The 27,872-nt window shown below is 41.7% G+C and overlaps 1 protein-coding gene across 2 annotated transcripts in view; it reads left to right on the top strand.

Moving 5' to 3' along the window:
- The window catches only part of CTPS2 (CTP synthase 2), a 114,404-nt gene that overhangs the window by 67,474 nt on the left and 19,058 nt on the right, over positions 1-27,872 (top strand). For both annotated transcript variants that reach the window (XM_080910970.1, XM_080910971.1), the window contains exons 15-17: positions 9,319-9,374; positions 11,357-11,453; positions 22,681-22,825. In XM_080910970.1, coding sequence (XP_080767096.1) covers positions 9,319-9,374; positions 11,357-11,453; positions 22,681-22,825 — 298 coding nt within the window. The remainder of the gene's footprint in view (positions 1-9,318; positions 9,375-11,356; positions 11,454-22,680; positions 22,826-27,872) is intronic.

The following is a 27,872-nucleotide window of genomic DNA, read 5'->3' as shown; positions in this document are numbered from 1 at the left end:
AAGGCACCCTAATATGCTGATTCATTTTCTACTGATAATTGTTTCAGATTGGTCCCAGCATTTTATAAGAAACTAAGAGATCTCCACACAGGCTTTGTGTTCCTTTGAATGTTTCCTCAGAACGGGTTTCTAGGAGTTGGGTTATTAGGTTCAAGGATATAAACAGTTTATGGCTGGTAATTCTGCTAGGTTGTTTGAAAGGAAGGTGAATGAGTTCAAAATGTAATTATGTGCTTCAGTCTCTCGTTTTTTGGTTGTCTGCTCACATTCCTAGGTTGCTTGCTAAATTCTCGAGAAGTTACTCTTTGTTGTTGCCTTTGACTTTGCATTTTTCCCCTTGCTACACAGCCCCCTTCCTCTCCAACTGTTGGTTTTTCTCAAGTGTAGACTGCTTTGGTCTCAGGTCTTGTTAGCAGGGAGAAATCTTCCTCTCCCTAAGTCTATCACCCAAATTATCTAAAACAGTGGCTGATACATTTTTCCAATAAAAGACCAGCCATTACAGCTGGAGAGATGGCTTAGGGGTTCAGAGCACATTCTGCTCTTCCAGAGGACCTTGGTTTGACTGCCAGCACCCATGTTAGGCAGATCATAATTGTCTGTAACTCTAGCTGTAGGAGATCTGACACCTCTGGTCCCTCCAGGTACCAGTACTCACGTACATGTGTATTCATGTACACATGCCTACACACAGATATATAGATAATTAAACAATAATAACTACAATAAATCTTTTTTAGAAAAGGATGAGCCACCATGCTGTACAGATAGACAATGTAACTTTATTGATGGACACTGACGTTTAAATCTTTTGTGTGTCTTTTGAAATCTTTTTCAACCGTTTGGGATATAGAAAGCAAAGAAAGATGAGGGGGTCATTGCTGGTGATGGGCTGGACAGGAGGCTGGCTGAACTGTGGTCTGAACAAGAAGCAGTGCATGGGAGGGACAGGAGTAAAAGATGGCATTTCTTCTCTTTCTGTTAAGTATCAGAGAGTAAAGAAGCCATTTATTTTAATCCGACATCTCTAGTTTTTGGTTGAGGAAATGGCGGCCTAAAAGGGAAAAGGCATCTGGGAGGTTGGGAGAGTCAGAACCAGGTCTTATGACACTGCCCATATGTTGACTTCTAGCCTTCTACTGAGCGTGCCTCCCTGTCCTACGGTCCCACTGTTAAAATATTACACTCCAAAACATAACGTTTTATAGTTTCAATTCACTCCACAACCCAGGCATGCCTTGAAATTATAATCTCAGTCTCTGGAGTAGCTGGGTTTATAGTCCTATGACATAAGACCTGACTTTAAAAATGTAATTAAAAATTGTTGTTGTTTGTGTGTGTGTGTTTATATGTATGTTTTCATCCCCGTGAGAGTACTTCAGGCTAGCTGTTCCTAGAACTGCTTCATAGTTCCCACCTCCCATGCCCTCACAGGAACACTGGGATTATGGATGGGTGCCACCACAACCAGCTTTCTGTGAGTTCAGGGGAGACAAACTTAGCTCGGTCCTTACAGTTGCATTGCGAGCACTTTGTTCAGTAAGCCAACTCCCAGTCCCAAAATATAATTCTCAAAGCACACATCGTCCAGATACCAGGGTCACCCAGAGCTCTCTTTTCAGATTTATGTACTTTATTGCATGCTGTTATACGTCAATTACAAAAGTACATTTTATATCGGAACTTAGATAATGTGGTTTTTGTCCTCAGAATAGCATTATTAGTTAATTGAAGTCAGTGAACAACAGCCCAGGGTAGGTCAGTATGAAAGGCAATCCCTCTGGGCTGGTGAGATGGCTCAGCAGGTAAAAGTGCTTGCCATCAAGCCTGATGACCTGAGTTTAATTCCCAGAAGCCATAAGGTGGGTGGAAAGAAAGAACTGATTCCTTCCTGTAAGTTGTCCTTTGACCTCCACATGTGCACTGTGGCACAGGAATGCCACCCCCCACACAGTAAATGAATTAAAAAAATAAAAATAAAATGTGGTGTGTTTAAGGACAAGAAATGCAGAAGGAAGTGTGGTTTAATGAGATGAGAGAGGGCTGCAGGTCTGCTGCTGATGCTGGTTATTAAACCATTGCTTTGCCTGAGGCTCTTCACGGAACACAAACAGCGATGTGATAAAGCACAAAGAATTGACAAAGTTCAGAGCTCATGTAGGGGGATGGGTGACAACTTCAGACCCTAGTCTTAATTAGTTATAGTTAAGTCCCATACATATACCAAAGCATCCACGAAGGGAAGCAAATCTTAGTCTGTGTTGAGTGTGGTTTTTAAAATAAATGTCAGTTCCTAGAAAGAACATCTGTCTGGATTATCTAGTTAGTGGGGTTGAATACTGCTCAGTCTAATACCTCTATCTCCAGCAGGATGACTGAGTTTAGAATGTAGGAGACTGTGTGGCTAAGGTGAAAATTGCATTTCTTTCCTTTGCACTCGCTCTCTCTCTCTCTCTCTGTCTCTGTCTCTGTCTCTCTGTCTCTCTGTCTCTCTGTCTCTCTGTCTCTCTCTCTCTCTCTCTCTCTCTCTCTCTCTCTGTGTGTGTGTTCTGCCTGTAGTCTGAAAAGGGCACCTGGTCCCCTATAACTGGAGTTACAGTTTTGAGCCACTATGTGGGTGCTGGGAATCAAATAGGGACTCTCTTGGAAGAGCACCCAGCACTCCTAACTGTGGAGTCATCTCTCCAGTCCCAGAAGTGTAACATTTTAAGAGAAAACTTTAGGGGACAAGAACATGGTTGAGTCAGTGAAGTGCCTGCTCTGTCAGCATGAAGACCCAAGTTCAGATTCCCAGGCCCCATGTGGTAAGGTGGTATGCATCTGTCACCCCAGCAGTGGGGCACAGGAGGGGTCAGGAAGAGACAGGCCTAGAGCTCATGGCCACCCAGCCTGTCCAAATCAGAGCGTTCTAGAGACAGTGAAAGACCCTGTCACAAAAAGTTAGGTAGAGAGTGATTGAGAAAGACAGTCCCAGAAAAGGACTGCTGGCCTCCACACCCATGAGAAATGTACATATGCATATACCCATCTGAAAATGTATGTATACCATGTACATACTTAACAGATCTGTACGTATGTATATGTAAAATATAATCAGTATTCAGAGAGAGAGAGAGAGAGAGAGAGAGAGAGAGAGAGAGAGAGAGAGAGAGAGAGATTGAGAATTCAAATCAGAGGCAGGTGGATCTCTGAGTTCAGTGTCAGCCTGATCTACAGAGGACAGCCAGGGATACACAGAGAGACCCTGTCTTGAAAAAACCAAACCAAACCAAACCAACCACATCAGAAGAGCTTGACTACAGTGGTTGGTTCTGCTTTATTGTAAGAAAAGGAGGTGGGTTTTTCTCCAAAGAACAGAGTGGAGAGGCCAATTAGGAGGACACTGAGTGAGTGCTGGAGTTGAGGTAGAATCCCTGCCCTGGCACTGTGGAGTGGTTAAGTCTGAGAGCTGAAAGAAATGGGGATATGAAAGAACAATATTTTAGGGGCTAGAAAAAAAAAGACTATTCCTTTATTTTTTTTTTTCCTGTCTAAGCATGATACAACAAAACTGCCTCCTCTTTCTAAAGTGATTAGAGTGTTAGGAAGTTAAAAACAAACAAAGAAACAAAACTACAAAAATCCTTGTCTGAGTTAGTTAATGAGATGATTTACTAAGGAGTTTTAAGTCTACAACAGAGTAATTTGTGATTATGCAGAGACCTGTGCAAAATGAAAACAGTGGAGTCCATGGCTGGGGCACACTGCTGCAACTCTCCACAGACCCCCACCAGGGTTCATATCCCCAGGGGTGGGGAGGTAGGTGAGGTATTTGTGGGGGTAGGTGCTAAAAAGCAAGAAGCTCTTTTCCTAGCTTCTTGCTTTTGTTTGCTGGGAAATCCTGTGCTAAAGTGTGCTTGTGAATATAGAGGCTCATAAGTCCCTCCTTCATCTTAAAAGAATAGGATGTCATGTCCTTTTCATCACACTGGTTCTGTCTAGTACAATGACTAGTATAATGGTTCTGAGACACTGTGTTCTCAGAAATCCCCTTGCTTCTCAGTTTTCAAGCACTGGAGGTGCTTACTTACTTGTGGCTACAACTTCTGCCTTGGAATCATTGGATAAGAGGAATGCCTCCTTATAGGGTTCTTATGAGAGTAAGCTGGATTCCATGTGGAAGCCCCTAGGCCACTGTCTAGCTCATAGAAGGCATTGCTCTACTGGGGCTGTTAGCACTTACTGTATTCATCTGTGATCCTGTCATAGATTGCTCCCAACTTCAGTCTGTGACCTGTTGTTAAGACTCAGGATCATCTGGGTATGGTGGCACATGCCTTTGATTCTAGTACATGTCAGGCAGAGGCACTTGGAGCTCTGTGAGTTTGAGACCAGCCTGGTCTTTATAGCAAGTTCTAGGCTAGCCAGAGTTCAATAATGAGATTCTGTCTTAAGGAAAAAAAAAAAAAAAGATCGGTGGTCAGGGGCTAGGAATGTGGTGGCTCAGTTTTTGAGTGCTTGCCAGAAATTTATGAGGCCTTGGGTGTGATTCCCCAGCAGTAACCAAAGCAGCCATGGGTATACATATCTGAGCTCTCAGCATTCAGGAGTTAGAAGCAAGAAAATCAGGACTTCAAAGTTATTCTCAGCTCCATAGTGAGTTTGAGTTTGGGCTGCATGAGACGTGGTCTCAAGAAAACAAGAAACCCACAAAAACAAATAGATCCTGGGTGGTGCATGTCTGTGCCATTGGCACTTGGGAGTCAGACACAGAAGAACCACTACAAATTTCAGGCCTATCATGGCTACAGTTAAGAACAAAAGAAAACAACAACAATAAAGAATTGGAATCAGCTGAGCTGGGGGTGTAGCTCCCTGGTGGAATTCTTGCTGATCTTGTATAAGACTCTGGCAAACCACAGCACGGGGAGGGGGGATAGGGGTGAGACTGGCTTGAGGAGAGGGGAACAAATAACCTTTGTGCTTTACAGGTGCTCGCTTTTTCCTCTACACCTGTCTTCTTAGCCTTTCTTAGACAAAAAGGCTTGGGTGGAGTATAACTCAGTTGTAGAATGCTCGCCTAACACATGACCTCAGCACCCAACAAGCAAAATCCAAAATCCAAGACAGAGAACAAAGCATTGCAATGCAGGGTTAAAAGCAGGGATGCCATTTAAATTATGATGTTTTAACCTTGAAAACTAGACAAACTAAGCTGGAGAGATGCTTGGGAGGTTAAGAACACTGGCTGCTTTCCCAGAGGACATGGGTTAGATTGCCAGGCACCGATAAGGTGGCTCACAACCACCTGTAACTCTAGTTCCAGGGGATCAGATGTTCTTTTGGTTCCCTTTGGCCCTAGGCAGTCATATGTATGCACTTAAATGCCTGCTATGTATGCAGGCAAAACACCCATACACATAAAATAGAATTTAAAAGACACATAAAGTTGGCATAAAATATGACTGTAAAAATATAAAATTAGGGCAAGGGAAGCTGTTTAGATATTGAAAATTACTGAGCTGTTTCATAAAAATGGAAATGACATTAAAGTACAAAGGTTATAAGGAAAGGAGAAAGCTGGAAGCAGGCCCTTTTTCTAAATTTTTGTTTTCTTTTTTTTGTGATGCTGGAGGTAGAGGACTTTGTGTGTGAGGTACACCTTTAGCCCTTGGGTTTTGAGGATGCCTTTTACTATGTGGCCCAGGCTTGTCTAGAATTCTCCATCTTGCCTTTACCTTCAAGGGGCTGGGGTTCTAGGCATATGCTTCCACCCTCAGCTCCTGACTGGGTACAGTGTCAGGAATGAAGACACCATGTGCAGCATTTCAGTTATTCTTCTCACACCCTAGGACCCATTGACCGTTTTACATAGAACAGTAGCTTTGTCATCCAGGTCACTTGTTAGAAAGCCACTGAGCCAACTGTCGACCTCCAGTGTAATTTGGAATGGCTGAATTTTAGAGAGGAAAATTCCACAGTCTCTTTTGCTTTGAATAGCCTTCAAATAAGGTTCTGTGCTCTCTGTCTTGAACAACGGGAGGAGGAGGGGGAGGAAGAACAACAGTAACACCACCAACAAGAAGAAAAATGAGAGCAAGAACAAGAAGAAAGTGTCTTTGTCTACAAGTGCTAAATCAATATTGGCTAGAGGGCTCAAGAAATCTCTCATTTGCTAAAGTGCTTGCCTTGCAAGTCTAAGTGAACGCACAGTAAAACCACTGAACTGGATCATTCCATGGGTAGAAAGAAAGGTTTATTGGAGATCAAGATGCTAAGGCTGGGGGCAGGGAATGGGCAGGGAGAGAAACAAAATGTGGAAAAGCAAGTGGATTTTATATGACAGGGTAATAGATATAACCTGTTGAATGTCTCTAAGGTTACTTGTGCATGTTTTCAGGGCGACTGACACCAGACAATCGTTGTGCTCTTCCCACTCCCCACCGTCCTCAGTTGGCTATGGGTCTTTATAAGGTTGACATGCTCATTGTTGTTGTGAGCCGTTGTAAGTGTGGCTTTCGGTATTAGTGTTTTAAAATTGAATTTTATGCGTATGAGTGCTCTTAACTGCTGAGCCACCTCACTAGCCCCTAAGCTTATCCTTAGTACAGAACTATGAGAATATTGCCATGGGTTGCTTTTTCTGAATTTGTTTCTAGTAGGTTTGTAACCAATTGAGAAGGATTCTTGGATGCATAAAATAAAAATTGCAAATAGCTGGATGTGCTGGCTCAGACCAGTAATCCCAGCTACTCCAGAGGCAGAGGCAAGAGAGTCACAAATCCAAAGACTGGATGGGGCTGCAAAGCAAGTTTAAGGCCAGTCTAGGGAATTTTGTGAGACCTTGTTTCACAATGAAGTCATTTTTAAAAATTGTAGTGTAGCCGTCAATGATATAGCACTTCCCTAGTGTATACAAGGGCCTGGGTTTAATTTTCAGTACCAATAAATAAATAAATCAATACCAAATTTCCCAGAAATGTTTCATCACACACTATACACATAATATATTCATGTGTCATTTGTTCAGGACAAACCTGTTACTACTTGCTGTATCCTAAATGTTGCTCTTAAGAATCAGACAGGTCCCTATTTTGTCTTCTGCCACATAGAACTTACAATCTATATCCTTTCTTTCTGCCTCTATTTCATTAGCTAGAAATAACAATAATGGTTATATATTTGATTTCCTCACTGTTCTAATACTTCAATTTATTTAATCCTCATAACGATCCTGTGAAGTAAGGATTATCATAATTCCCATTTCACAAATGGAGAAAACTGAGGTACTGAGGCTAAATCATTTACCCCAAGCAGATATCTCTTAAATAGTGTAGAGGGATTTAAAGCCATTCAGTCTGGCTTCAGAGTATCTCTCTTCTCTCTCCCCTTCCTATCATCTGTGAAATAGACACCTTAGCAGATACAGCGTGCCTTAAGCTGGATACTAGTTCTCAAACCGTGCAGTTTCTGAACTTCACACAGTTGATATAGTGCCTCCATGCTTTCCAGCTGTGTATCACTCTGCCATTTGTCTTTGTTTTTTATGAATCAATCGTACAAAGTGATCCCGAATGACCCTACCCTTTGGTAGTAACCTCAGATGGAGTTCTCTCAAAGGCACTTTTTGCCCCAACGCTCCCCACTAAAACATCCGACTATTCACTATTATTCACTTCATCACCACACTCTGTCTGTGTGGACAGAACTGCAAATAGAATCGTGACTATGGTCATCACAAACACAGAGGCATGGAAGTGGCATTTTTTTCGGTTCTAAGTCAAAAGCTCAGATGAAGTCACAGGCATTGAAGTGGTCTTTCTCAGTTGAGACTTTCTATTCCAGCTTCATAATGTCTTTGAGAATTCAATAGTCACCCTCTATACTGAATGGAGCCTGGCTCCTGATTCTGAAGAGTTTGACAGTAACTGCAGCACATTTTGTCCCTTGGATGTGTGCTGGGGTCTGCACCATGACGGCTGCCTTCTTGGTGTGTTCCACTATTGTGACCTAATTGAGTGGAGTTTGCTGATGGAGCTGGCTCTGTCCATATGATCCTGTGGTCACTGAGCATCCATCGTATAGTTACTGTGCCCAGGGTCTTGCTGAAGGCACTGCTCTGAGCTGCAGTGGTGCAGCTTCCTGGCTGTTTACCTCCTTGCTTGATTTGCAGCCACACACTTCTGGTTAAGAAGCACAGGGAAATGAGGTGCTCTTATTTAATCCACCACTCTTATCTTGATGCTCAGCTTGTTTCCCTCTGTTCTCTGTTACTGCAGCAGTGAACATCTTTGAGGTTAAATCTTCATCTTCATTTCAGTCCCACCTCAAACCTCTGGCAGTACTAGAATCTCTGAAAGTTGTGTGTGTGTGTGTGTGTGTGTGTGTGCATGTGTGTATCTGTGTTTCTCTGTGTGTGTCTGTGTTTATAGGTACATATGTGCCATAGCATATGTGTGTTTATATAATTGTGTGTGTATGCACATATGTGGCACAGAGCATGTATGGACGTTAGAGAACGTCTGAGTCCATTCTGGCCTTTGACTTCGTTGAGGCAGGCCTGTCTTGTTTTCTTTGCTGTGCTGTGTACTTGAGGCTGGAAAGCTTCTAGTTGGTTTCCTTGTTTCCTCCCAACGTCTTGCTGTAGGAATGATGACATTTCAGATATGCACCACATTTGGTTTTTCGCATGGGTTCTGGAAACTGAACTTGGGTTGTCAGGCTTTATGATGTGTGGATGCTTGCATGTGCTGAGCCATCTCTCAGCCCAAACTCAGGATCTTGTGCACGCTACAATAGAATGTGCACGCTACATTCTACCACCAAAAATTCCACCAGTGAACTACATTCCTTGTCCAAAAGTCATATTTTAGGGTCAAAGTATACTTTTAGGGCAGACTATGCAGAAATGTGGACAGTAGTGTAAGAAAGTATGCAGGTGGTTGTGGGGACATGGGTCAGTTGGTAGAGTGCTTCTTTTGTATGCACAAAGCCCTGAGCACCTTTCCAGCACCTAATAAAAGTTGGGCCTAGGTGCTGCGGAGATGGCTCAGTGGGTGTAATACTTGCCATGAAAGCATGAGAACCCGAGTTCAGATCCTCAGTACCACATGAAGAGTTGAGCATGGTGGTGTGTTCTTAAAATCTTAGTACTGGGTAGGCTGGGACTAGAGAATTGCTACAGGGTTTTCTACCAGAAGATAAAATCTAGATTGTTCTTGGAGTCTGATCCTTTCTATGCCTCTGCTGGAGACCACAGAGGCGTTCTCTACATTCTTGCCATTGGTGTGCTTCTGAGGTTTATCACTCAGTGCTAATTCTATTCTTCTGTCTTCACAGAGAAGCTTTACGGTGATGTTCCTTACATAGAAGAAAGACACCGACATCGGTATGAGGTATGCCTTTCATCTGAATTACTGAGGGATGTGTATGCCTGGTGCAGTGAATCCCAGCAGTTCTAAGTGGGCCCTTTGGGAAAAGTGCCCAGCTCCTAACATCTGCAAGGAAGGCTGCTAACATTTTCCTAGCATGCAGAGAAAATAATCAAAGGAAGCTATTGTGATGAAAGAGTAGATAATGGCAGAGTATCATAGAACCGGAATGCATTTGGACAGGCACAGCAGAAAGACTACCGTAAACCAAAACAAGCTCACCATTTCCCTTAACTCCTGCCACTTGTTTCTCAGCTTTAAGAAAGATAGATAGCATCCAACAAGGAGCCAAATGCTGCTGGCACTGGAATAGGTGTCTGGATTTTGTATGGTGGATTATAGCTTTTGGGAGCCTCTTCTGAAATTCACATTGAGCTCGAGGTTTAGTGCCCTCAAAGGAGTTAACTGCTGAGATTGTAACAGATATGACATCTGGAACTGTATATGGTCATAATGTATTACTTAGTTAATCATGATCTATTTGGTATTGAAGAATAAGAATTATTTTTTGTTGTTTATTCAAACCAATTTAAACAACAAGGAAAGTTATTCGCTCAGATCATCGGTAGATTTGAAGCATGGTACAAGAGGACTCTTGTTTCCGTGGTTCTCTCAGCCTCCCTTTTCTGTGTGCCTAGTTTGCCCAGAGTGGTCTCTCTCATCATTGTGAGGTGGTTGCCAGTGGCAACTAAAGCATGGAATTTTTCTTCAGTCTGATTAGGTCATGCTCTTTTTAAAAATTGGTCTGTTGGTTTTGTTTTTTTGAGACAGAATCTTACTATGTATCTTGGGCTGGCCTGAAATGCCTATGTAGACTAGGCTGGCCTTAAACTCACAGAGATCTCTCTGCCTCCTACTCCCAGGTACTGGGATTAAAGGCTTGTGCCACCAGTCAAAAAAATACACACTCTCATGTATCCCAAGTTGGTTTTAAATTCCATAGATACCTGAGAATGCCTCACATTCCTGATCCTCCAACCTCTACCTCCTCAGTGCTAAGATAACAGGCATGATGTGCTACCATACCCAGTTTTATATGGTGCTGGGGATTGAACTAGTTTCATGCATGGTAGGCAAACACTCCACCAACTGAGTTACATTCCCAGCCCTAATTGGGTCCACTTTAATTATCTGTCAGCCTGTGAATTCATACCATTGCCAGTGTCATGCTGAACATTGGTGGCCTTAAACTTGAGTTTTCACAATATCAGCTAAGAAGAATGGGTGTCTTAATCACTGTTCTATTGCTATGAAGAGACAGCATGACCAGGGCAACACTTATAAAATAAGACACTGTATTGGCGACTTGTTAACAGTTTTAAGAGGTTTAGTCCATCATCATTATAGCAGGAAGCACAACTGCACACATGGAGCTGGAGCAATAGCTAAAAGCTGCATCTTGATACATAGGCTAAGAGAAAGAGCTGCTGGCCTGTCTACCCCGCTCTCCCCCAGTGATGATGGCCACGAATCTATGGAGGGCTGTGGCTAGTGATGGCAGCCTGGTTACCTAGGTGTTCTTTTTAGGGAAGCACCTACAGTCCCTTAGGGTCCCCGGGTCTTCAACCTCTCTCCACCAGGAACCGGGGTGAATTTCATGGTCTTACAGTCACAGATTGTTAAGGGTGTTTAAGTTGGGGAAGCAGGAGATGCAGGATGTCTATAAGGAACTGCTATCACAGTTCTGGTTCAGAATATTTATATTGCCACAGTTCTTGGTTTTGAGTCCTATCTCTGAGTGATACAGCATGAACCTTCCAGGTTTATGTTATTTAAATTAGACTTCATACCTCAGGTTCATCATGAGTTTAAAATTAGATTTGGGATGTTGAATGTAGACATTAAGTAGAAGATGCAGTGGAAAAGTCCAGGACCTCTTTAGAAGCTGCTTAATTTTTTTTTAAATTGCTCTATAGTTCAAAGTCTTGCATTTCTCACTTTTCCAGGTGAACCCTAACCTGATCAACCAATTTGAGAATAAAGACCTTTGTTTTGTCGGTGAGGATGTAGATGGGAAGAGGATGGAAATTATTGAATTGACAAGTAAGTAGGTTCTTTGTTTCTACAAAGCTCCACGATGACCTAACACCTTTTTGTCTATCACAGACTAATTTGGGATCTACTTCATAACCTGGGCATGGTGACATAGTCCTGTAAAGTAATCCTGGCCAGAGAAGCAGAATTTGGGTTACATAGTGTGGACTGCCTAGGCTATGTGAAACCCTGTCTTAAAACAAACAAACCACAAAGCACTAGACTCCTATTGAGGAGGAACACAGAAGGGAGCCTGTAATCCCAGGACTTGGAAACTTTTGATTCAGGAGGATTTCTTTGATTTAAAGGCAAGCCTGGGCTTGTGGTGCCTTTGAGGCAGGTTTGGGTTACATGAAATAAATAAGTAGCACAGAAATAGTTTATGGCTGAGCTAGAAGACCCTGGAATCACAGACCCAAAAGCACACATTTGTTACTGACAAGACATAAGGCAAAGAGCAATCTTCACATTCATTCAGCCCTATACCTAGCTTTTTGTCTTGGCCAGGGGTTAGCTCCAGTCTGCTCACGTGTGTGTGTGTTTGTGTGTGTGTGTGTCTGTGTGTGTCTGTGTGTGTGTGTGTGTCTGTGTGTGTGTGTGTGTGTCTGTGTGTGTGTGTGTGTGTCTGTGTGTGTGTCTGTGTGTGTGTGTTGAACTCTAATACTTTTTCCACATTTTCAAATGATTAAAAACATTTAAAAGAATATTTATTACATGAGAAAATAATTCTTTAATTATGTGACATTTGAGTTTCTGTGTTCATAAATAGTCTTATTGGAGATTGGTGCAGGGGTGGAAAGGTATGATCTTTTCCTCACTCATCATAAAGGTCACAGCTGACATTCCTGTGATTCATGATTAATAAGAGAAAAGCAAGGGATAAGGATTTGGCTTGCTGGTAGGAGGCCCTTAGTTCGGTCCTCCACTCTGGAAGAAAAGAAACAAGTAAATAAAAAACAAAAAACAAGTTCTAGTTAGCGTTTCTGTTATGATACACCACTATGACCGAAACAGCATGGGAACAAAAGAGTTTATTTCATCCTACAGGATATACTCAATCATCAAGGGAAGCCAAGGCAGGAGCTTGAAGTACAACCACAGAGGAAGACTGTGAATTGGCTTGCTTTCAGGCTCATTTCCAGCTAACTTTCTTACATAGCCCAGGACCACCCGCCTAGGGATGGTATTGTCTACAATAGCTTACCCCCACTGCATCAATTAGCAGTCAAGAAAATATTCCACAGACACAACCAGAGGTTAATCTGATGGAGGCAGTTCTTCAAATGAGAGTCTCTTTTCCCAGGAGTGTCAAGTTGACAACTAAGATTAGCTATCACAACTCTACCCCTTGCCAATGTGATACTCAAACACATCACTGTTAAACCATAATTTTTCCTATCTTGTGTTGGGCTCACAATATACAGCAGTCCAGTTTTTAAAGTATCCAGTCTTAAACAATTTTAATGCTTTAAAAGTTCAGTGTCTCTTTAAAAATCCAAAGCTTCTTAACTCTGGGATCTTGTAAAATTAAAAACAAACAAACAGATTATATACTTTCTTATTTGAAGAGAGAACCAGGGCACAGGTATAATCTTATCAAAGCAAAACCAAAGTCTTAAAAGAACGTTCCATGTCCACAATCTAGGACTGATTCTTGATCTTCTGAGATCCCAAGGATTTGGTAGTCCCATTTCTCTGACTCTCCCACTTGCAGCACACTGCTTATGCTATATATCCTGGCTGGCATCATTCCACACCTGCCACTGTCCTTGGCTGTTGTTACAAAGTCCTGGAAATTCCAGTAATCTGTGTTCTCCACCGCAGCTGGGGTTGCACCTTCATCAGTGGCCTTTCATGGTGTCTTTTCCAGGATTCCAACTCCGACACATGGCACCAAGCTTCATCTTCTCTCCACTACACTCTGAGTTCTTCATCTTTCCTGCTGCCTCAACCAATGCCACTGTCAGGTAGTGGTGACACACACCTTTGATCCTACCACCTGGGAGGCAGAGGCAGGTTGATCTCTGAGTTCCAGGACTAGAGAGTGAGTTCCAGGATAGCCAGGACTGCACATAGAAACCCTGCCTTAAAAACTAAAACCAGACACCCAGACACACAGACACACAGACACAGACACAGACACACAGACAGACACAGACACAGACACACACACACACACACACACACACACACACACACACACACAGAGAGAGAGAGAGAGAGAGAGAGAGAGAGAGAGAGAGAGAGAGAGAGAGAGAGAGAGACCATGTGGGCTACTCTTATACATTAATAAGATAAACAGTGACCAAAACTAACTTAGGGAGGAAAGAGCTGGTTTCATCTTACAAGTTACAGTCCATCAAGGGAAGCTAAGGAAGAACTCAGGGTAGGAACTTGAAGCAAAAACCATAGAGATATGCTGTTTGCTGGCTTGCTCCCAACCTTACATTCTGCTATCTTTATTATACAGCCCACCCCCACCAGCTGTGGTTCTTAGGTGCTGGGCCTCCTCTATCAATTATCGATCAAGAACGTGCCCCACAGATATGACCACAGGCCTCTTGGATTCAGTCAGGTCTTCAACCAAGGCTTCCTCTTCCCAGGTGTGTCAGGTTGACAAGATTAGCTATCACAAAGAGTAACAAATTGAGTTAGTTTTATAAGACTGACATGGGGGTCTTCAGAAATGAAGATCTAAAGATTCAGGGAAACCTTTTAATTCTTAGATTTGAAGAGGATTAGGAAGTTTTGTGAAAATGTGATGAAGCAAAAAGGTGTAATAGACTGTCTAGGACAGATGCAAGGTAGAATCACTCTGAAATGAACATTTCTTTTCCCGATGTTTGTTTTATTTTGTTTTTCTGAGACAGTCTCATGTATCCCAGGCTAGCCTTCTTCAACTCAGTACCTAGCTGAGGCTTGCCTTGGATTCCTGATCCTCTTTGGCCTTACCTCCCACGTGCTAGAGTACAGGCGTGGGCTATCATGCCTGTCAGGCAAGAGGGTATTATGACCTACTGTTTGGCAGGGTAACTCCAAGATTTTATGCAGGCTCACAAAGGCAGGGATGGTCAGAGTGACCTTGCTTCTGACACAGCCCTTTATGTTACAGTAAGAGAGAGAGAGATGAGGAGTTAGGAAAGGAGCGTCATGGCCTGCAGTGCTTAAAATGTTTGTTATTCAACCCTTTATAGAAATATTTGCAACCTCCAGTCTAGACCACACTTCATTTGACAAACTTGAATACTTCGGGACTTTTTTTTTTTTTAAAGATTTATTTATTGTATGTATGTGAATACACTGTAGCTATCTTCAGACATACCAGAAGAAGGCATCAGATCCCATTACAGATGGTTGTGAGCCACCATGTGGTTGCTGGGATTTGAACTCAGGACCTCTGGAAGAGCAGTCGGTGTTCTTAACCACTGAGCCATCTCTCCAGCCCCCGGGGGACTTTCTTCTTGATTGGTTTGTCTTAATGTTCGCCTGGCATGTTCATCTTATGACAAACTAAAGATAAATGTTCTCCAAACCCTTCCTCAAGATGATTTTTGTTACTGTACCATCAGTCTCCTCTCCTTGGAGTTTCTACCTTCTTTGCCATTGGTATTTGGCGAAAGATTATTGTTGAGCTGTCCTGTGTTCTGTGTGGTAATTGTCAACATCACTGACCTCTGGTCAATGGATACTAACAGCAGACCTGATACTCCCTACCCCTTAGTTTTAGCACTTCAAAAACATCTTTACAGAGTTAGGGAGAAAAAGTTTTTCTTCCTGGCAGAGTGTTTGTCCAGCACACACAAGATCCTGGACTCAATCCACAGTGCCTCAGTGCCAGGTATGATGGAGCATGTTGGTGACCCAGTACTTTGAAGGTAGAAAGGCAAGAAGATCAGGAGTTCAAGATTCTTCTTAGGTATATTGGGTTCTACCTGGGCTACAGAGACCTTGTCTCAAAAAACAAGCCAAACCCAAACCACCCAACCAATCATCCAACAAACCAACTAAACAAAAACAACAAGAAGAAGGATCTGTAGACACTGGCAAATGGACTTGATCAAGAACTACTCTTCTAGATTACCAGGCTTGAACTATTAAGCTCTTTCTCTCCTTGACATACTCAACTTGTAATCAGTTGTCAAGTGATTCTACTAATACAAAGAAAGTGTTTGAGATTACCCTCCCAGTCCCTGCCACCTTAGTCTCCCTGCATGATGGCTTCAACTGACTTGTCCTCACATTTCTCCCTGCCTCTAGGTTCTCCCATCTCTTCTACTTCCTAAGCAGGACAAGGCTCTGGCTTTGTAGGCCACTCATACTAATTTGCTGGAGAAACCACTCTAATTTGTTGGATGTGAAATACATGTTAGGTACTCCAAAAGGGTAGCCTAACCTGGGTGTACTGGTGCTTGCCTGTAATCCCAGGACTTGGGAAGTTGAGCAGGAGGATCCCTACAAATTTGAAGCTTGTCTGGGTTACATAGTGGACTCCAGACCTTGTTGACATAAAAATTAATAGCCAGGCATTGTGGCCCATGTCTTTAATCCCAGCACTTGGTGGGCAGAGGAAGCTAGATCTCTGAGCTGAAGACTAGCTTAGTCTACATGATGAATCTCAAGCCAGCCAGAACTATACAAAGAGGTCTTGACTCAAACAAGTAAACAAGCACAGATATACACAAATACCTGGACCCTTTGCCTGCTCACTAGATGCTTAACCCTGAAACCCCTGCTAGGGACACACACATATATGTGCCTGTGTACCTCATAAAGGGATGTTAATTCCCTTCTATAGAGGAGGCTGGACTGTAGAGAGGTTAAATAACATGTCTAGGGCCATTGAACTAGGTATTGGGAGGTGGAGAGTAACTCAGGTTGTAACCTCCTTCTGTTAGCATAGCACCATGAAAGCATGTTAGTTTTCTCTATTTCCATTGGGTCCTCTGCCTAGAGTCTATTTTGTGGTGGTTATTATTAATTTTGTTTTCTTGAGTCACAGGATATCATCCCATAGCTCAAACTGTACTAAAATAATACTGTATAGCTCAGTCTGACTTCCAACTTGAGATGTTTTCTGCTTCAGCTTCCCAAGCCCTGCCATTACAGGTGTGAGCCACCCTGTCTGGTTTCTATGTAGAGTTTTTTTTTGTTTTTTTATTTGTTTTGTCTTGTTTGTTGTTGTTTTGTTTTCTTTTTCCAAGACAGGGTTTCTCTGTATAACAGACCCTGGCTATCCTGGACTTGCTTTGTAGACCAGGCTAGCCTAGAACTCAGAGATCCACCTGCCTCTGCCTTCGGAATGCTGAAAAGCACTCTAGGCCCTGTGTAGAAATTTGAATTAGGATAGTAATGCTGTTTTAGGGGTCTTTAATGTAGAATTAAAGTGTGACCATGTGGGTTTGAAGGGCAAAAGTTGGAAATGTGAGAGGTTGAGGTCAGTAGAAGCCCTAAAGACAGGTAAACCAGTAGGTGCCAACCTGTAGGTGCTTTCTGAACTCCCGATTGCAAATCCACTTTGCCTGGATGCACCACAGTGGGGCAGATGTACAAGGCTCTAGGCAAACCCCAAACCCCACCTCCACAGGAGAGAGTGACATAGACTCTAGCCAGATCATCCACTCCCTAACACACACACACACACACACACACACACACACACACACACACACACACACACGTAGCATTAGAAAAACAACTATGGCCAATCTTAGAGGCAAACATATGGGAATCTGGTGGTTGGATACCGGGCTGTTTAAAAAGGACAGAACAAAGGAGAGAAGTGGGAGAAAATAAAGACACACGTTGAAACTTTCTCTTTGGTCCTGGCTCCTTTGTGGTCCTGATTCCTTTGTCCTCCGTGAAAGCTCTATTCCAGATCCTTATCACAGGCTCTGCACTTTTCTAACAGGTAGGCAGGGGTTTATGGCCCTGGCCAGCAGGGCTATAATCTCAGCACCAGGCTGAGCATTGGCCTGCCAGAATTCACAGGCCTAGCAGCACTCCCCTGGGATTTTCTCCCATGATTCCTAGCCCGAACCCCTACAGCCCAGGCAGAGTGTGCACCAGAAGCAGCCTTCCCTGGGACCTGCAGTGTGGAGCTACCTTCCCCCAGAGGAGTAAAGTGGGGCCCCCAGCCGCATAGTACAACATGACCACTGATCACTGTTGAAGGCTAGCAGCCTCTCTTGGCTTGTGAGAAGAGGGCAGAGAATTCCTTAAACAGTAACTGCTTGTTTACTTTGTTCAAGTATTTATTCTTTTTTCCTTCCCCTGCTTCTCTTATTGTCAGCAAACACCGAGAGGCCTCTTTATTCACAAAGATTTAGATTCCCATCGACACCTCGGATTTAATGAAGGCTGGAAAGGAAATGAGAGCTGCTGTAAAACCTTGCAGTTTTTAAAAAGCTCACTACGAGGGAATTCATTTTATGAAGGAAAATTCCCCAGAAGATTTTGATCTTAAGTACCCTTTAGAAGCATATTCAGGAGTTTCTACTGTCCCGCAAGGATTCTGAGAGGAACAAGGCTTGAGATTTGTTAGAATGTCAGAATCTGCTTTAAAGTGATTAAGAGCATTATTTTTAAAGGTACTTTGCTTGACTGATAGGACATCATCAAAAGAAAACCTCTTTCATCATTCTTCATATCCACATAGAGAATTTGTTGGAATAAAATGATTCTGAGCAATGATCCGTTCATTTAAATAGTCAGTTTCCGGCTGTGACATGATCTGTGTCACAGCTTTCCTCTGGAGCTCTGCAGAAACACAAGGACTGTCTTTTTCCTTTCTAACACATCCCCAGATATTATGCTATAATGTTTAATGTGTTTCACTTTAAAATCATTTTGCTCAATTTATTCTCTAAGTGTGGAAGACTTTTCTTCCTTTTTAAAATAAACTTTTTTCTTTCTTTTAAAAAAAAACTTGTTACATTTGTTTACTTATTTGTGGGTGTGGGCATGAAGGATAGACCTCATGCTATGGCTTGTGTATACAGAGGTTAGTAGACAATTCATGATTCATTCCTTTCACCACATGGACCCCAGAAATGGAATTCAGGTCAGGTTTGGTGGGAGCATGCAATTTTACCTGCTGAGCCATTTTCTACCACCCTTGTTTTGTTTGTTTTGTTCTAGTCTTTGCTTTACTGAGACAGGATCTTACTAATAGCTGAGGCTTACCTGGAAGTTGCACTGTAGACAAGTTCACCTTCAGACTTGTGGTTATCTTCCTGTCTCTGTCTCCTGAATGCTGGACTTACACAGACTTATACCACTATGTTTGAAGGTTCTAGTTTGCTTTCTGTTGTTATAAACATTATGGCCAAAAGCAACTAAGTGAAGTTTCTTTTTGGCTTATACTTCCAAGTCACAGTTCATCAATGTGGAAAGTCAGGGCAGAAACCATAGAGGAATACTGCTTACTGGCTTACTCTCCAGATCCTGCTCAGTTTTCTTATACACCCCAAACCAATTTACCTAAAGTTGGTGCCACTCATTGTTAGCTATCCTCCATCATCAATAAAGATAATCTCTTACAGACCATAGGCCATGTCTAGATGAGGCAGTTCTTCATTTGAGGTTTCCCCTTTCCTAGGTGGCTCTAGGTTAAGCTATATCATATTAACAATAAGAACTAATGAGAACATTGACTTTTTGTGGTTGTCTTTGCTTTGAGACAGGGTCTCTTGTAACCTAGGCAGGCCTTGAACTTTAAGTGTGGCTGAAGATAACCATAAACTCCTGATCTCCTTGCCTCCACCTCTGGGGTGCTGGGATTATACCCCTGTTCTAACACATTCAACTCTTCTCTTCTTTTGTTGAGAGAGAGAGGTAACCAGGCTTTCATATCTGAGCATTCTTCTAATTCAAGGAGGCTTTTGCTTAAATATAGAGTATTCCTCCACTGGATTTTCCGAGCTCAGATCTGAGATCTGTCCAGTAGAATTTGCTTTAATGAAGAAACTATAGTGGCTACCAGCTATTGAATGTTCAGTTAATTTGCATGTGCATGTATGTGTGTGTGGGGGGAGTTGCAAAGGCCAGAGTGTCCAAAGACATCAGTGTCTTCTTCATAGTAGCTAGTCTGCTACTATGTGGGTTCTTCTTTTACCCACCCATTATATCCTCTGGTTTCACCTCTCAACATTAGATAGGAGACAAACAAGTATAGAGGGGAGAGAGAGGAGATGGGAGAGAAGAAAGATAGAGAAGAAGAAAGATTCCTGCATCTAATTTCCTTCCTTTTTTTTCTTCTTTGATCACTGCTACTAACAAACTACAAATAACCTTAAGTGACCAACAACTATTCACCCCACCTCTCAGGGCCCTTGAACTTATGTACCCTCTGAAAAGTTCCCAGAATTCCAAATGTGACAGAAGCTCAGAAATTATTTGCAGCTGGCAAAACCACACTTCTGTTAGAGCATGAGGCAAATCATAGTCAGTTCAAAGCAGACCCTTATCCCCACAACTGGGATTAAAACAATAACATATACTTGTAATATTTCCGTGTTTTTTTTCAAGAAACAAAAATTCCAGGATTCTCAAATATATCATTGTATCTATCACACAGTATCTTATTGCATTGAAATGAGGCTCATTTAGTGAACTGAAAACTCTCCATTTTCTGCTAGGCTGGCTGGCCATGAAGTTCCCCAAATACTCCTGTCTTTACCTTCCTATGGTAGGACTACAGGCACCAGCAGAGGTGCCCAACTTTTTTCTACATGGATGCTAGGGATTTGAATTAAGACCATGCTTGATTAGAAGATGTTTTTATCCACTAAGCCATTTCCCCAGCCTTCAATTTTAACGAATGTAGATAACTTATTGTGGTTGGTAGTTTGGGTCTCTATTAGTGACGAGAGTTTGTGATTCTTAAATACAAAGCTTTTTTTTTTTTAAGATTTGGTATTTGTGGGTGTCATGTGGGTTCAGGAGTGTCATCACACATGTGTAAAAGTCAGACAACAGGTTTTCAGGAGCTAGTTCTTTCCCTTTCATCATGTAGCCCCCGGGAATTGTACTCTGGTTGTCATGCACACTGACCTATCTTGCTGGCCCCATACTAGATTTCGGTATCATTTGATACAGCATTGCACTGAATGAGTTGAATTTACCTTTACTTTTGTCTATAAAACATTTAATATTATTATCTTCAGTTTGATACATACTTCAACTTTGGTAGTGTAGCACAGTGAGCATGCTCTACTATAATAATTATGGTAGTAGACACAAGTTCAAAGTATGTGTTCCTAAACTGGAAATAGACATAGATTTATTTTGAGTCCTAATTTGGGGAAGAAATTGAGATCTCAGAAAATTCCTATCCAGATTTGGAAATGCTTCCAGGTTAACTTTGGTTGTTCCAAAACAGAGGACTCTGGCAATCTGGGAAAAGGCACTTTTCTGTTTATATCATGAATTTCTGATATAGGAGCTTCTTAGGAGCCTTAAACTAAAAATCACTTCTATTTCCCCTATGATAATATATACTCACTTGTAAAGAGCTGATCAATACAGGAAGCACAGGAGTTAAAAACTAACTCGAGGTGCTAGAGAGATATCTCAGTGGTTAAGAATATTTGCGGAGGAGTCGAATGGAGCTAGTCAGGATAAAGAAGGACTTGCAGCTCACCATCTTTGACAACATGCTGGGCATGTCACTTTTTTTTGCTTGTGGTCCTCTATCACTACGTGGCCATAAACAACTCCAAGAAGCAGGAATTAAAGTGGCACTTTCTCTTCCCCAGTGTTCCAGGACATAGTCTGAGGCAAGATGGTGGGTGTGAGAGGCCTTCACACTTCACTTCATCTCACACTTCACTTCATCTCTCCTACCCATCACAGCATACAAAGCAACTACACCTGGATTTTTCCAAACAACTTTTATTTCCTCAAGGTCTTCTTTAACCCCATGGAATAAGAAGCTGCCACTGAATAGTCCTAATATAGGGGCTGCTCTCTTTTCTGTTCCCTCCCCCAATATATATATATATATATATATATATATATATATATATATATATATATATATATATTTTTTACTATATATATATTTATATATAAAACATTTACTATTCTTGGAAAGGACCCATGTTAGAAGTTTCCAGAACCTACATGGTGGCTGACAACTGTCTGTAACTCCAGTCCAGTGGATTCTTCTGACCTCCATGGGTTCCTGCATATGCATGATGTACAGGCACATATACATAAAATTAAATAAGTGTTACAAGATATAAGGAAAATGAACTTGAATGCTGGCTGCCTTAAGCTGTGATCCCATTGCAATGTTGAAAGACAAAGCTTTAGTTACTCAGACTACTTCAGGGGAGATGTTGGCATAGGCTTCATATGCTGGTACCAGTTCTTTTTTTTAATGGTGCTGTGACTACTCCCTAACAAGAAGCCATTACTAGAAAGGCTTCTGTCTTTGCCATTTCCATGCACAGAGGGCTAGGTACGTGATTATCCTGGGAAACCTTGCCGGTGAAATGGAGAAGACTTTTTAAGAAGTGCACTGAAGCCATTTCAGAGAAAGAGGGCTGGACCTGGTATGTAGCTGTAATTCCAGTATGGGAGGCTTAGGCAGGAGTATTGATACAAGTTTGAAGCTAGCCTGGGATACACAGGAAGATTTGGACTTGGGTCACCGGAATCTTGAAGTGTAGGGACACCATAGAAATTGAGACAACAATGAAAGCCTTCTAGAATCAGGCTAGGATTGGGGATGTAGCTACATTGGTAGAATGCTGGCCTAGAATGCAGGAGGCCTTGGTTCATTCCCAGCACTGCATAAACCCCATGTAGAGGCACTCACCTATAATCATAGATAGCACTTAGGAGCCAGAGGTAGGAATATCAAAAGTTCAACATCATTCTCAACTACAGAAAAGTTCACAGGTAGCCTGTGCTACAATGTCACCCTGTCTCAAAAGAAGAGAAAAGCAGGCTGATGTTTAAGGAGACTATCTTTGCACTCAAAAAGCTTTTGCTTCATTTTCCTTAGTCTGACATCATCACCATCCTCACCCCCCACCCCCCCAGAATTCTTGGTCTCTAATATAGTGAACTTTGTTTTACAATTTGGAATTTTATTACAAACATAGATCATAAAGTAACTCTGTTAGCAGGGCTGTCATGTCAGTACTTAGTATGTTTGATGATACGCCAACCTTTGTAGTCAGTCTCCTGCCTGTTTGACTCAGTCACTTTGTATTTGCTTTCATTTCAGGTCATCCATATTTCGTTGGTGTCCAATTCCATCCTGAGTTTTCCTCTAGGCCAATGAAGCCTTCTCCTCCATACCTGGGGCTCTTACTTGCAGCAACTGGGAATCTGAATGCCCATCTGCAACAGATGAGCAAACTGTCATACAGGTAACCAGCACAATGCTCTTAGCAATAGGCCAAGACATATGGTTACTAACATGTTAACTTTTCAAAAATTTACTATTGTTATGGAATTTAAGTTTTGAAAAAAAAATGTAGTCAAGCCTTTTATTTTTCTGCATTCTACCTTTAGTATCATACCTAAAGTTTTTCCTGTGGAGAAGTCTTATAAATCATAAGCCCAGTGTTTTCTTTTAGCACTTTCATAGTTTAATATTCAACAGTACATTTAGACTCTGTTTTCAGTTAAATGTGTAAAGTAAGGGATTTTGTTTTCCCCAAAAGTTGTTAAGTAAATTGGTTTTTATTTCATGAATTTCTGTTTGGTTCAATTGATGGTCCCTTATACTTAAACTTTTGCTATTTGTATTATCATAGAATTAATGGAAATCAAGATTATATCTACCTTACTAACATTATCATTTTAAACTTTTAAGGATATATTTTGCTTGTTGTAGTGGTGTATACCTGTATTCCCAGTATTTGAGAGGCTGAGACAGGAGGATCATGGATTCCAGGTCTATCTAGTGTACATAGCAAGATATCATGTCTTTTGCTTTTGTTTTTAGAGACAAGGTCTCATATAGTCCAGGCTATCCTCAAACTTGCTATATATATAGCCAAGGAGGACCTTGAACTCTGTATCCTTCTGCTTCTAACTTCTGAATGTTAGGCTTACAGATATGTGTTAGCTGTCCTAGGCATGGAAACCAGAGATTCATGTATGCTAGGCAAGTTCTCTTATCTATTGAACTATGAATCTCCAGTCTAAGATACCCTGTCTTCATAAAACACAAAACAAAAGAAGATATAGGGGAGGAGGGAAGGAATTGCTCTGTTCTCCTAATTTTGCAGATGAGTGGTACAGTAACTGTTAAGATCAATAATTCTGCCATAATTCTCAGTGAAATTTCATTACATTTAAATAATAATTTGGACAGAATTTTATATCTTTATTTTATTCTCATCTAAGAATATTGTATGCATTATATGTGGAAAGTTTAGAAGTGGAATAAACTACCTAGAATATTCCAGACTTAAGAAAGATGATTGTCAGAGTGATGCTATATGTTGCTCAGACTCTCACCCTTGTAAACAACCATTGCAGGATTTCCACTGAGATCAGGGAGCATTGATACAAGGGGTGTCTGTGAGTTTGTGTTACATAGGCCTTCTTTTTAAAATATAACTGATTTTTATTTTATGTGTATTGGTGTGAGGGTGTCAGATCATCTGGACTTAGAGTTGCAGACAGTTGTGAGCTGCTATGTGGGTACTGAGTATTGAACTTAGGACCCCTGGAAGAATATCCAGTGCTCTTAACTGCTGAGCCATTTCTTCAGCCCCTGTAAAACTTCTTATAGTGGCATTATTGTTCAGAAAATCTTGCAGCTCTAGTACTTTTCTTTTCTGTGGTTCATATGGGAGCAGATTCATGTCTGCTGCCTTGCCAAATTAACAATCATTTCTTGCTGTCTTTAACCAGAGCAGTGGCTTTCTATCTTTGTCTGAGGGCTACTACCATAAGGAGCAGGCCGAGGGAACTCCAGATTCTTCCTCGCTTCAGCTGTGGTCTCCAAATAGATTAGCTTTGTGCTGTTGTTGTGCACAAGAGATTTCATATATAAAAACATTCCTGGGTTCTCAGGCTGGAATGTGTTACATATTGAAAATTCCAGTGTGGAATTCTAAACCACATGTGCTGTGACATTTTATGACTATCTATGTCCTCTATTATTTTAGGTTCTCATGTAGGAAAAGAGGTAACAATGGAGCAAGTCAGTTGGCTGAGAGAAATTATACACTCATAAGTATTTTGCTGTTTGCAAGCATCAGCTAACAAATGAATGCTGTGTGGTTTGTGTGGTCTAGCTGTCCTTCTCCCCACCTGTTATGTGAAGACTATTGATTCCTGCATGGAGGATGGGCATTTCTTTCTTTTTTAAAAAAAGATTTATCATATATAAGTACACTGTAGCTGTCTTCAGACACACCAGAAGAGGGCATCAGATCTCATTACAGATGGTTGTGAGCCACCATGTGGTTGCTGAGATTTGAACTCAGGACCTCTGGAAGAGTAGTCAGTGCTTTTAACCACTGAGCCATCTCTCCAGCCTGAGGCTGGACATTTCTGAGTGAAGCTTTATCTATGGATGAATGAATGAAACTCCTGCTCATTGAAGTTTCATCCAACCTGTAGGCCTCCCCGGATCTTCATGAATCACAAGCTGGTGCCTTCCCTTATGGACAGGCAGCATAGCATTTATTCTTGTCTGGCTGGTTATCTAGCATACAGGTTTCTATCCACTAAAGTGATAGGTGCAGGCAGCAAAGGAAGATGGTTTAAACCTGATTGGTTACAGGGATCTCAAGAATGGTGACTCCTGGCAGGTGTGGTTGCACATACCTTTAAATCCCAGCACTCCAGAGACTAGAGGTTTACTGAACATTCAGTGCTGATCTAGTTTCCACTGTTGATTCTGAGCCAGCCAGGGCTACGTATCAAGCCCCTGCCTCAGTAAATCAAAATAACGCACTAAACAGCCTAGGAAGTGCAGCTCAGTTGTGGAATGTTTGCCCAGCATGTGTGAAGCCTGAGGTTTGAGCCCTAGCACCATACAAATCAGGCATGATGATGCATGCCTATAATCCCAGCACTTTGGAATTAGAACCAAGAGGGTCAGAAGTTCAAGGTTATCAAGACTAACCTGGACTACATGAGACCTTGTCTTAAACAAACAAACAAACAAACAAACAAACAAACAAACTCAAACCTCCATAAAACAACAAATGAATTCCCTATAATACAGGAATGGTGACTAATAATCTCATGACAGACAGCAGGGTTACAATGACTGTTGGCCCCAGCTGCTCCCTGGCACCTCTGAAGCATTACTGAGTGTTTGAAAGGCAGGTGGCTGCTTTGCTGGCCACTCTGATATGAGTTCACTCAGAGCACTTAGATATGTTTTTTTTTTTTTTTCAAACATGATTACTTGTAATCAGTGTGAACACGAAGGCTGGGAGCATGATTTCTTTCCCTTGCAATTGTCTCTGATGGTGCTCAACACTATGGCACTCAGAAGCCTATGTCTTCAAGGAACAAAATCTTTGGCTTTAGTAAGAACACTAGAACTGTAACCTCTGCATTTTGTCCAGTGGAGAATATTTAGCATTCAGCACTTGGGAATTGTAGTAAGAATATTATTAGGGACTTAGAGCTGGTGAACTAAAGTGTCAGCTACTTGGTTATCTGCAGAATGGCAGAAGTTCTAAAGGACTGTTTCCTCTTAGTTTTAGGCTCCCAGTAGTTGGTTCAAGGGCATAATTGATACACAACTAAGGTAGTACTTCTTTCTTTTTTTTTTTTAAGTTTTTTAATGAATTGCTGAAAAGTACATGCAGAATCAGGCCAGAGAGATAGCTTAGTGAGAAAAGGCGCTTGCTGCCTAACCCAACAGTCTGAATTTGGTCCCCAGGACCCATCTGATGGAAGGAGAGAAATGACTCCTACAAACTGTCCCTTGACCTCCATGCATGTACCCCTCCCCCAAATGTAATATAATAGTACATCAGCTCTTACTTTCAGGCTACCCTTGTCTGCTGTTCAGTTCAGGCCAACCAGGGCTACATAGTGAGACCCTGACTCAAAAAGGGGGGGGGGGTGGAGGAAAAATAAGAAGTAAAAAGAAAAAAAAGGAAGAAAGAAAGCCATCACCACAGATTGTGGTGGTTCACACCTATAATCCTAGTACTTGCAAGCTTGAGGTAGGTGAGTCATCATAGGTTGAGGTAGGTAAGTCATCATGGGTTTCAGGCCAACCTGAGCTAATTGTTTTGAAATACAAAACAAAAACCCTCAAACTTAAGAGCCTTGTTTTGAGAGTCCCACCTAAGAATACCCAAATGCTCACTAATTCTTGAGTCAAAATCAGAATGCAGTTGTAGTCACAACTAGTATTTATTTATGACAGTGACATCGTGTGCATGCACACAGAGATCAGTCAGGGACAAAATGGAAGCAGAGTTTTTACAAGTCCATTTGTAGGTTTCCTAGGCTCCCTTAGCACACTCATGTGTGCATGCGTGCGTGTATGTGTATATGTGTATATGTATGTGTGTGTGTGTATGTATGTATGTATGTATGTGATATTTCTGCCCATAGAATTTCATTTTAACTTGGAGTTGAGATGTTTTTACTAAGGGCTGGTCACATAGATGTTCTCTGCCTAATATCTATCAAAATTCTAGACTCCCAGAAGGAAAGCAGTGTTCATCATAAATCACATTATACAAACAATGTTGTCCACCCCCAGCAAAAGCAATCTGATTCAATTTAGTAGCAGAGAATTAATTCTAAGGCAGGGTTTCATTCTATAGTCCAGGCTGACCTCGAACTTGGTTGAATGTCCTTGTGTCAGCTTTAGAATTATGGGGATAAAGCACAGCTTGTGGGTTGTGATAACAATATTTTATGGCTGAAGTATCTAATGAGCCCTACCACAATTCAGATTTTATATGACATTAAATTGGGGAAGTGGAAGACGTTATTTGGAGTAAGATAGATCTAAGAATATTTTTTAATGTGTCGACTTGGGCTCAGGCTGTAGCTATGTTCCGTGCTTGTTTAGCATATACAAGGCTTTGGGATTGAGCCCCAGTATTGAATAACTAAAAAAAAAATTAATCCATGAGAGAAACAAATATCTTTGTTTTTTTTATCATTATGAAGACCATTTATTGTGAGTCCATGTTTAGCACCAATGCTCCCATGAAGTGTGCTTGACAACAAATTATCCTGCCCCATAGCAGTTGGGTACTGAGGTTTAGGATAACATTAAAATACTTTGCAGGGAAGGAGAAAATGTAGCCTAGGATGTAGGAAGCAGAAGGTGTGGCTTGCAAGTTCCCAGGCATTGCATTGCCACCAGAAAACCACACAGAGAAGTTGGAAATAGGGGATCCACAGGCCAGAGACAAGACCAGAACTGGAGACTCCCAAACTTCTTGACAACCGAGTATTGCTGAATCGCCG

This window comes from Micromys minutus, assembly GCF_963924665.1.
Source record: "Micromys minutus genome assembly, chromosome: X".
NCBI classification, from domain to species: Eukaryota; Metazoa; Chordata; class Mammalia; order Rodentia; family Muridae; genus Micromys; species Micromys minutus.
The sequence above is the reverse complement of the archived record's forward strand: the minus strand, read 5'-3'. Positions and strand labels throughout refer to the sequence as shown.